At 46.0% G+C, this 10,536-nt stretch overlaps 1 protein-coding gene across 1 annotated transcript; it reads right to left on the reverse strand.

The window, feature by feature from the left end:
• Positions 1-2,052: 2,052 nt before the first annotated feature.
• On the reverse strand, positions 2,053-6,558 carry Adprh (ADP-ribosylarginine hydrolase). Its single transcript, XM_090345783.1, has 3 exons — positions 6,125-6,558; positions 3,749-4,109; positions 2,053-3,004 (listed from the first exon to the last, which is right to left on the reverse strand). Exons 1-3 carry the CDS (start codon positions 6,435-6,437, stop codon positions 2,590-2,592), a joined length of 1,089 nt encoding a protein of 362 aa, XP_090201909.1. The 5' UTR covers positions 6,438-6,558; the 3' UTR covers positions 2,053-2,589.
• Positions 6,559-10,536: the final 3,978 nt, after the last annotated feature.

Here is a 10,536-nt window from a genome sequence, read left to right on the forward strand (position 1 = left end):
ATGACCTTGGATCTAAGACTAGCTTTAGGTAGACAGCATCAGGGCTGAATCAGATGTCAACCAGGTGAACCCTGGAGGCTTGCTTGGTTGGTAAGGCTACAACTCAACCCAACCATCTGTTATGAGAAGTGTTGAATGGTGTAAGAAAATAGGAAGGACAAAATTCTTGGTCTGATTTCTTCCTAGGTCTTACAGAGAGGAACCTGAGCTTAAATCCCAGCTCCACCTCACCCTTGCTATGTGACGGAAGAAATGACCATTTCTCTGAGCCCAGTTTCTTCAACTGTATCAAGCTAGTGTGAACTGCTAAGCAACACCCTCTTTCTCATCCTCTTTTCCTTCCCCTATCATGGAAAAAGCTTAGGCTTCGCTCTTCCTAAATTCTTAAGGAAAAGGAGGAGGAGAAGGAGGGGGGAGGGGGAGGAGGAGTGAGGAATGGGGAGGAGGAGGAGAGGGGAGGGGAAGGAGGAAGAGAAGACAAAGCAAGGCTATCTCCCTATCAATATTGAAATGACCATGACACCTGCACTAGACCCCAGGCAGTTATTCCTTGAGTTGGTACAACAGGCTGTCTAGTTGGTGAATGATCAGAAATTCCATTTCTTCCCTATAGTGTCTTGGAAGCTCTGTGGCTGTTAAAGTGGTGTACATTTATTGACTCCAGAAAGGCAGATAATGAAAATTGTGACCTCAGGTCACAAATCACATTCAGCTCAAAAGTACCATCCATTCCTATACTATCACATACAAGCTATCTGCTTTTCAGTACATGTTAACTTGTGAACCATAATCTACCCATAAAGCATGTAGACTTGCTCTAACATTATACCTATAATTAAATTTATTATCTTTTTCCTCATTTGCTATTCATGCTTACCTTCCCTTCTCTTTCTCTTCTTTCTTCTTTCTCCTCCTCTTTCTTCCTCTCTTTCTCTCTTTCCCCCAGCTGGACAGGCAGTAGTGACCACCGGAAAGGGTGCAACTATTCTCTTCCAGTTGTTTCTATTTTTCAGAGAGCTCAGAAGCCAGGTCATCAGTGGAGAAGAGAAGCAAGCATGGAGATAAGGAAAGGAGCTGAGCTGGTGTAGTCATTAAACATACCTACCGAGTCAGCGATCCATTCTTTATTTGTAAGGATGACTCTGGACACTCACGAAGGAGGCACATAGGAACTTGTTAGTGACATTTATTTATTTGTTTAATTTGTATTATAAAGGTGATGTACAGAGGTTACAGTTACTCAAGTCAGGTAATGAGTACATTTCTTTTCAAACAGTCTTATCCTCTTCCTCATTTTCTCCCAGCTTTTTCCTTCCCAACCTCCCTCTCCAGGTATTGTAGCATTCACTTCTAACATACTGACTGGTGAGTGCAACATTTATGTAGTACACACCAATGGAGCACTTGCTGTGTGCACAAGAACTGTGCTAGGTTCTGTCTCAAGGAGAATACAGCCGGGAAAAGAAAAAACTAACAACACTACGAATGTGTTAAAAGCCAATGTAGAGAAAGCCCTGAGAGCAGCTAACAAACAGCATCTGCCTAGACACTGTGCCTATAGACATGTGGAACTTGGATTGCAGAGATTCCGCTGAAAAGTACTCAGTCAACAAGGTAAAAATATTCTGTTAACAAGATAAAAGAGATAATATATTGAAATACATGAGGAGGCAGCACAGTCCAGCAGGTACTGTTTGAATCCCTGAGTGCCCTCATTCTTCCCATACACTTGCATTCGAGCTCACCCTGCAAGCATCTCTGCATCTACCTCTGAAGACATTCCTGTTTGTTTTGCACAAAAGGCAAGTTGAGAAGTGCCAGGGAGTGAGCATCTATTAGAGCAGTGCTCAACTACGAAAAAGCAGGTGCAAGGGCCAGCAGTTTTAGCCTAGTTGTAGAGTGCTTGCCTAGCATGCATGAAGACCGGGGTTCGATTCCTCCATACCACATACCTAGAAAAAGCTGGAAGTGGTGCTGTGGCTCAAGTGGCAGAGTACTAGCCTTCAGAAAATCCCAAGGACAGTGCTCAGGCCCCTTGGCTGGCAAAAAAAAGAAAAAAGAAAGAAAAAGAAAAAGCAGGTGCAGATATCTTCCAGTTTTCTGGCCCTTTTGGTGAGCAGAGGACGTAGAGAGACTGCATCCCTAGATGCCCACTCATTCCCATAGATGCCCACTCATTCCCATACCCTGTGTGATTCTCTTCCTTCCCGGTCTCACTTCCCCATTCTCCTACTGGTAATTCCTGGAGTAACCTCCCATGTAAACCCGTTGCACTCAAATCTCTGTCTCCAAGTCCACTTGAGGTAGATGGGGGAAGAGGAGGTCAAACAGAAGGAAAATGATCTCTTAGAACAATCAAGTGATGAAAACAAAGGCTCAAACACAAGGCTCTGAGCTTTCTGTTGCGGAAGATATTGACCCCATCAACAAAGACAACAGACTCTTCAATCCAAGAGGGAGAAATTCAGGGTCTGGAAAGAAACTCTTTACCAAAATCAAGATGGTTGACTTTGGATAAACTGAAAAGGCACTTAGTAGAAATGGGACCTCACAGATGAAGACACAAACAGAAGTGAACCTCACATCTCCCTAGAGGCCCATCGCAGTGTCTTCCTTTGACACCAGAGAAAATAAAGCCCTCGCTGTCTCTTCTAAACGGTGTCTGTACTCCAGTTTTTCATAGTTGGAGGGACTCACTCCTTGAAAACCATGCATAACTCCCCACCAGCAGCCAGCAATGGCAGCTGTGGAATCACTGTCTCCACCATGGAAAAAGGCCCGGTGGGCAAGCTCCTTCCATGAGTCCCCAGCAGCAAGAAGAGCGTCGTAAGCAATCATAGGAGCATCGTGTCCACTGCTGCCGCCCCAGCCAGAATAGCTTAGGGAGGTATAGAACTGGTCTCGCTCTTTCACGCTGAAGGGTTGGTGAGAGGTAGGAGTTGACCTGCCATCTAAAATGCCTCTAAGGTTCAGGTATTTTTCCCATTGATCTTGAAAGTAGGACCTGGCAGAAAGAAAAAAAAAAAAAGAGGGGCAATTGAAAACCTAAAGCTAGAAGCTATAAGGAAAAATAGCAGATAAATGTGAAAACAAAAAACAGTCTAAGATGACTTTAGTTATTTTTGTACAAGCATAAGCAACAATAAAAGTCAAACTGAACTCCAAGAGCCATTCATTTCACAATTTTCTTTTGTTAAATATCTACCTAAACAAAATTGGAACCCCACTGCTAAATAAAGAAGATATGGAGGAAACAAAAATTTGCTTTTCCAGGATTGAAAGTAATGCCAAATGTCATCTATCCAGGGGAAACTTGGGGACATTACAACCATAGATGGCTTCAGCAGAAAGCTTTGGACCTTTTTATTCTAGGAAAGAGAATGTGACCTGAACTCACAGAAAGGGGAAGATGTGGCCTTACTACTTATTAATTAGCATTTTAAGCAAAGATTGCTATTCAAATTGCTATTCATGTCAAAAAGAAAAAAGCCAGAGGGGAGGGGGAAAAAAAAAAAACAGAGGCAGCCAGAATACAAAACCAGGAAACACTGCAGCTCTATCACTCACTTAGGAGTCTTATGGGTTACTTACAGTCACCATGGCTGGACAGGAACTTGAAAGCCTCAGTGGGAGGGGAAGGAGGAGGCTGGGTGGTTATGAACCACGATGACCTCTGCTGCCTCTGAGTCCTGAGCATGCACATACAGATTCACCATGGGCCAGCAGAGGCACACCCCGGCAGACTCACCAGTGTTGAAGATTCTCCTCCACAAAGTAGCCTGATTGAACAATGTACTTTTGAGCTTTTGGTAGCACCTCCATCAGTCCTTTTCCCCACTGCCAGGGTGGTTTGCCATTCACAGCGTAGGCTGTAAAAAGAGCGGAAGCCAGAGCTCCCAGATATCCTGTTGGGTGGTGGTGTGTCATCCGTCCACTCTCAATGCTCACTCGGATCAGCGTATCTAGCTGGCTGTGGTGTGGGAACCTGAGGCCAATGCACATAGCCCGCATGGCAGCCCCACAGCCACCCTCTTGCTTGTTGAAGGGAATCCTCCAACCATTGGCTTTGTGGGGCTCCAGTCGCATGGCATTACTCACGGAGGCGCCACCTGAAGACCCAACAAGGTACAGTGTGCAGTCAGTGGCACCAAAGCCAAGGTCCCAGCAGAAAGAAAAAACTACGTTGTCCCCATTTCTCTGATAGAAAGGAAAAGCCAAGGAACCCAGTGTGGTGGCACAACCCCTGTGATCTCAGCTAGACAGGAAGTAGAAATGGGAGGATTTCCGTTTGAGACCAGGCCAGCCAAAAGAGTGAGCCCTTCTCTCAAAACAATAACAAAAGGCAGGCATGGGCCTGGGAATGAGGATTAGTGGTAGACTACTTGCCTAGGATACATGAAGCCCTGGGTTCAGTAAATCAGTACTATATAAACCAAAAACAAAACAAAGCAAAACAAACAAAATAACAACAACCACAAAAGAAGAAATGGTGCTGTGGCTCACGTGGTAGAGCTCTAGCCTTGGGAACAGAGGCTCAGGTACAGTGCACAGGCACTGAGTTCAAGCCCCAGGATTGGCAAAAAAAAAAAAAAAAAAAAGCTAGGCCTAGTGATATACACTTATAATCCAAGTTATAAGGGAGGGTGGCCAGGGAATGGAGGATGATGGTCCAAAATCAGCCCAGGCCAAAGCATAAGTTTAACTGAAAAAGTAAACTAAAGCAAAAAGGGCCAGGATGGGGCCTCCTTTTTTTTTTTTTTTTTTTTTTTTTAATAGAAGCCGAACTTGCAAATGTGAGATCCGGAGTTCAAATCTCATGACCAAAAAACAAACTGAAAAAGAACCTGGCAGACAAACAGAGTTTCTAAATATCACAAATTCTATAGGGAAGCTCAGATGAGCAGCCTGTCCTCTGGGTGACAGTGTGCTTATCCCATTGGTCTACTGTCCTGAAGAACTGTGGCTATTTTTGGAGCCAACCAATGGTGGAATCGACTAGGGACTAAAGCATTATTGCTCTGTTATTGGCTAGACTACATGAACATGGTTGGGACATAGGTGGAGAAAGAAAATATCTCATTTTTTTCCCAATGTCAGACTGAGGTTAGAAGGCTGAGGGGGAAACAAGGTGCCTATAAATGTAGTCTTTCTTGGAGGACATCAAAAGGATAGTTTTCAGACCCTTTCTTGTACAAACCAGCATGCTGGTTAAGTTAGCATGCTGTCATTTTCTCTTCCTAATTAGGCTGCTTTTCTAAAGAGAAGGAGGAGTTAGATATACTCTAGATGCCAGACTGAGGTGATCTTAGATGCTACCAAAACAAAATGAAGAGAGAATTGTTTCAAAGGCCAGTCGTTGGGATAAAGAGACAACCCTCGGCATAATGCTTCAGAGGTGTTTAGGGACTGAATTTGATACCCTAGTACAAAATTTGGAGAGAGCACTTCTCAAGAGATGATTGAGCTAAACTGAGGCATCAGAATGAAGAATAATCCTATCCAAATGGTATCCCTGTAAGAAAAAAATGCGGACACAGAGATCCTAGGGGTGCACACACACAGAAGAAAGACCATGTCATTTTTCTGAGGTAGGCTCTCAGGTTGGCCTGGAATTTGCAAAATCCTTCTACCTTAGACTCCTGAGTGCTAAGATTACAGGCATGCACCACCATCCCTGGCTTTAAAAAAATTTTTTTAAGAAAAAAATGCTTTTGTTTTTATTTGTTCGGTTTTTTTTTTAGAAAATTAGTAAGCATGATTAAGCAAGAGGAAAATAAGAAAGGCTATTATTATTATATATCTTTTTTTTCTGTCAGTCATGGGGCTTGAACTCTGGGCCTGGGTGCTATCTCTCAGCTCTTCAGCTCAAAGTATTCCATATCTTTGTTTATATAACCACAAAGATCCATACCCAGACTTTCCATGGTGGTATATTCATTTCCCATCTATAATTTTATATAGCTGTGAATGTATCCCCACAATTAAGTCAATGGGAAGATATTTAGGTTGTTTTTATTTCATCACAATCAAGGGTGTATTTCTTTGGTCAACATCATCTTATTAATGATTTCCTTAGGGCTATTTTACAACCTACCACCTTTGCCCTCCCACACACTAAGCTCACCTGGTGCTCGGCCATCCATGTCTCCCATGCAGTCTTGGTAATGCTTGGCTAGGAGAGGATACAGCTGCTCCAAGCTCGGGGCTTTTCCAGCCTTCAGGAGGGCTTCGGCTGTGGCCAGGTGCATGACTGTGTCATCGCTGACTCTCCATGGTCCCACATCTATGGCTTCTAGGCCACCCATCTGGGCCAGCTGCTGGTGAATCTTCTCCCCACTCCGAAGGAATTCCCATTTCCCGTTGAAGTACCCCAGAGCATCCCCAGCTGCACTTAGCACCATGGCGGCCACATACCTCTCTATCAAGCCCCCACACATGCTGGACTTCCCCCGGGCAATGCAGACGTCTGGAGGAGGATGAAACACCTTGTTTAATAATTAGATGAAGCATGTGTTATTAGGCCTGCCTAATATATAAGTAAACTGAGGATCATGGAGATAATGCAGAGTTAGGAACATTAAGAGACTGGTCCCAGGACATAGAGCTACCAAGCGACAGGTCTCCGATTCCATGTCTCACTCTGACTTCGAAGCCTCAGATTTTTTTTTTTTCTCCCCACTCATAGGGCTTAAACTCAGGGCCTGGATGCTGTTCCTGAGCAGTTTTGCTCAAGGCTAGCATTCAACCACTTTGAGCCACAGCTTCATTTCCAGTTTTCTGGTGGTTAATTGAAGATAAGAATCGCAAGGACTTTCCTGCTCAGGTTGGATTAAAACCGAGATCCTCAGATCTCAGCCTCCAGAGTAGTTAGGATTATAGGCATGAGCAGACCTGGATTTTAACTGTATCTTTGCCTCTGGTATCAAGCCCATTAAATTCTGCATGTCAACTTAAGGTAATCTTTTTTTCTTCTTAGTTGAGATTTGGTTTGGGAAGAGCACCTCTCAGTTATATAAACACCAACAACACATCCTAGCATCACAACACAGTTTGTGAAACACCTGAATATTTACTGCCTCACTAACAGGGTGGGGGAATGGAGAGGGTGAATGAGAGTCAATAGGATATATATATATATATATATACACACATATATATGATAAGAGAACAATTAAATCAGTTGAAATTGTTTTAAGGATGAGGGAGACATGGGAAACTTGTAGAAAAGGTGGGGTTGATGGGGTTCACTATATATGTCTGTGGAAATACCACAATGAAAGCTCTTTACACAAGTATTATATACTAGTAAAAGAAACTTAACAAAAAACCTTCTAAGTGACAGTTGTTTTAAGTTTGTGTTTTTGTTCCAGCACTAGGGCTTTTTCCCTCAAGGGCTGTGGCTCTACAACTTAAGCCACAACTCTACTTCCAGTTTTTTGGTGGTTAATTGAAGATGAGATTCTCCTGGACTTTCCTTCCCTGGCTGGCTTCCAACTGTGAACTTCACATCTCAGCCCTCTGAGTAGTTAGGATTGCAAGTGTGAGCCACTGGTGCCTGGCTTAAAGGACAGTTTTGCAGTACTGGACCTCAGCTAATATACCCAACATGAATTAAATCCCTGGTAAAGCCTGGCTTCCATGTAGATGCAATTCCTAAATGAGTACATTTCTTTCTATGCCATATCAGTCCTTCCATTGCTCTTCCACAGTTACCCCTCTCACCTCTGCCCACAAGTTGCATAGTTCATTTTCCACATAGTGCCTACTGAGTACCACACCTGCATTTGCTCATCCTTCCTTCATTTCCACACCTCTTCTTGCCCCCCAAAGACAGAAAAAAGAACAAACAAATAAAAAAAAGTTAAAACAAAGCCACCAACAATGTGTTGAAAAAAAACAACACCTATGTTTCTTTCAATAAATACTATTTTAAGCCTAAGGACAGGCAAACATACTCATGCCGGTGGCTCATGCCTGTAATCCTAGCTACTTAGGAGGCTGAGATCTGAGGATCATGGTTCAAAGTCCTAGAGACTCTTATATCTAATTAACCACCAGAAAGCCAGAAGTGGTGCTATGGCTCAAGGGGGTAGGGCAGTAGCCCTGAGCTGAGGAGCTCAGGGACAGTGTTCCGGCTCAGAGTTCAAGTCCCCAGAGGTATTACACCTGAGTTCCTCCCCTAAGAATACTTCAGTCTCACTGTGTGTGAAGGCCTAGGGTGCTGTTTAATGATGCTCCTGCATACTTTAGATCTAGCTTCCACAGATGAGAGAAAATATCAGTCTCTCTTGACATGATTTATTCCAGGGTCCATCCATTTCCCTGCACATGGCATAATCTCGTTCTCACGAATGGACGAGTAAAATCCCATTGTGCAGAAACACCACTCATCTATTTTGGCCATCTGGGCTGTTTCCATAATGTGGCCATGGTGACTAATGCAGCAATGGACATGGTTGTGTACCCGTCCTTAGGGTATCCTGACTTGTGGTGTTCTGGGGGGGGGGGGGGGTGGAAGGGGTGCCCACGAGTAGTCTATGCCTGGATGGTCGGGGAGTTCTATGTTTCCAGTTTTTTGAGGAACCTCCAAATTGCCTTCCGGAGTCTCAGGACTAACTTTCAGCACTTCCTCCTCCAGTGCCCCGTCTGTCCCTCATTCTCCCCGGCTCCATCCCCGGGTGTGTTTTTGTGGGTGGAAGGGAGGACTAGCGCCTTCTCCCCTGTGGAAATTCCATTCTGCCCTTAGAAGCATCCTGGCCGGGCTGCCACCCTTCCAGGGCCCCGTTCCTGCCACGGAACGGAGCGCTGCAAAAGTAAGTCCCGTTCACTCCCCAGCCGTCCCGGGGGCAGGGTGGGGTGGGGTGGGGGATCGCCCTCTGGGGCCACCAGGGAAGCGCGGGGGATCCCGGCTCAGGTGGGGTGGGGAGCCCTCAGGAGGCGCGCGAGGCTGTCGGGCCCCTACCGGGAGGAGCGCGCGCGCCCCGGGAAGGAGCCGAGGGCGAGGGGTACCTGGTGTCCGCCGAGAGGAGAGCGCAAGCCCCGGGCGCCGGGGAGGCCCGGGTGTCTGCGGGGTGTTGAATCCAGGAATCGAAAGCCAGGTCCACTGAGGACGCCTCCGGGTCCTCGGGAGCGCGCCTAGATAAGGAGGAGCGCGTTCAAGGACGACGAGAGCGCGCCCGGGGCGACAGGCGCGTGCCCAAGTCCGGAGCGCGCGAGCGCGGGCGAGCTCCCGCCCTGCCCCTGGCACGTGGCCACACTGAATTGCATCACCGTGCCTGCCGCGCTGGGTACCACGGTCTCCTGATCTCTGCAGCCTTGGTCTCTCCTAGGACCAAGTGTAGGCCCAAACACTGGGCCAGGGTCCTAAGCCCCCCCCCCCATTACCCATTACCCCCATAAAGTGGGAGAATAGTAGTGACCATCTCTGAGAGCGACTGCCAGGACTGAGTAATTTTCACTACTATCATGCAGATAGTAGCTCCATCGCAGTGGCAGAAAACTGGAAGTACATGTTGGGGAGGCATTGATTTCCTTTCCCTACATGGTGTCCTAATATGGAACTGCTTATAGCCATGCGGCAGATATGGAGGCGCTCCTATGAAGAGAGCTGGGAGCCATTTCAGCAAAATAAACAAATTGTACTGAGCCTGTGGCTCTCACCTATAATCCTAGCTGCTCAGGAGGCTGAAATCTGGAAGCCAGCAAGGACAGGAAAGACTCTTATCTCCTATTAATTACCAAAAAGCCTTAAGTGGGGCTGTGGCTGGAGTGGTAGAGCATTAGCCTTGAGTGAAAATGTTTAGGGACAGGTCCCAGGCCCTGAATTCAAGTCACAGAACCTGCACACACACACACACACGCACACACACACACACACACACACACACTTCATTTACACTGTTCTCAAGTGGAGTTTTAGCCTTTTCTGAAGATACATAAGTGTGTGTGTGGTGCGTGCGTGCGTGCGTGTGTGTGTGTGTGTGTGTGTGTTTAATCTTAGCTAGGCACTGTAATTCTAGTAAGCAGACAATAATCAACTATAGGAGATAGGGATAGGAAACATTTTAGATGCAAACTGCTTCTATGCAAAAGAGATATCTGAATACCAATTAGAGTTAAAAAAGCCAGAGGTGGCTTCTGCCCTCTAAGCCGAACAGGAAGAGAGCAGGGGAAGTCCATCCTGCAGCTTCTTTGGCCTCCCCAGGACCATGACATCTTCCCCCTGGGCCAGGGCTTCCTGGCCTTTGGTCTGGGGATCCAGCCTAGCTTATGAGATGCCCTGGGTTCAATGTAGGCTATGGAAACAAAGCAACCCAGAGACCTTTAGTTTCTCTTCTTTCTCCTCCTATCCCCTCCATGGAGGTCTCAGACCTTTAATACCTGGTCTTGCTTCCTGAAATTGCTCTTCTGAGAGAACCCCTGAAGTTTAAGGTAGGGTAAACAAAAAAGGACAACTACTGATTTTCACAATGACAGCCAGTCCAGGCTGTCTGCGGCCACAGGAGGAGTCACTGAACTTCTCCCAGGAGGCCACCA

This window comes from Megascapheus bottae, chromosome 1, assembly GCF_031878675.1.
Source record: "Megascapheus bottae isolate mThoBot1 chromosome 1, mThoBot2.hap1, whole genome shotgun sequence".
NCBI classification, from domain to species: Eukaryota; Metazoa; Chordata; class Mammalia; order Rodentia; family Geomyidae; genus Megascapheus; species Megascapheus bottae.

Coding starts and splice junctions, on each gene's coding strand:
- Adprh (XM_090345783.1), bottom strand. CDS start 6,437: ATGTGTGGGGGCTTGATAGAGAGGTATGTGGCCGCCATGGTGCTAAGT. Junction 4,110..6,124: donor CATGGATGGCCGAGCACCAG/GTGAGCTTAGTG, acceptor TTGGGTCTTCAG/GTGGCGCCTCCGTGAGTAAT. Junction 3,005..3,748: donor GAGGAGAATCTTCAACACTG/GTGAGTCTGCCG, acceptor TCTTTCTGCCAG/GTCCTACTTTCAAGATCAAT.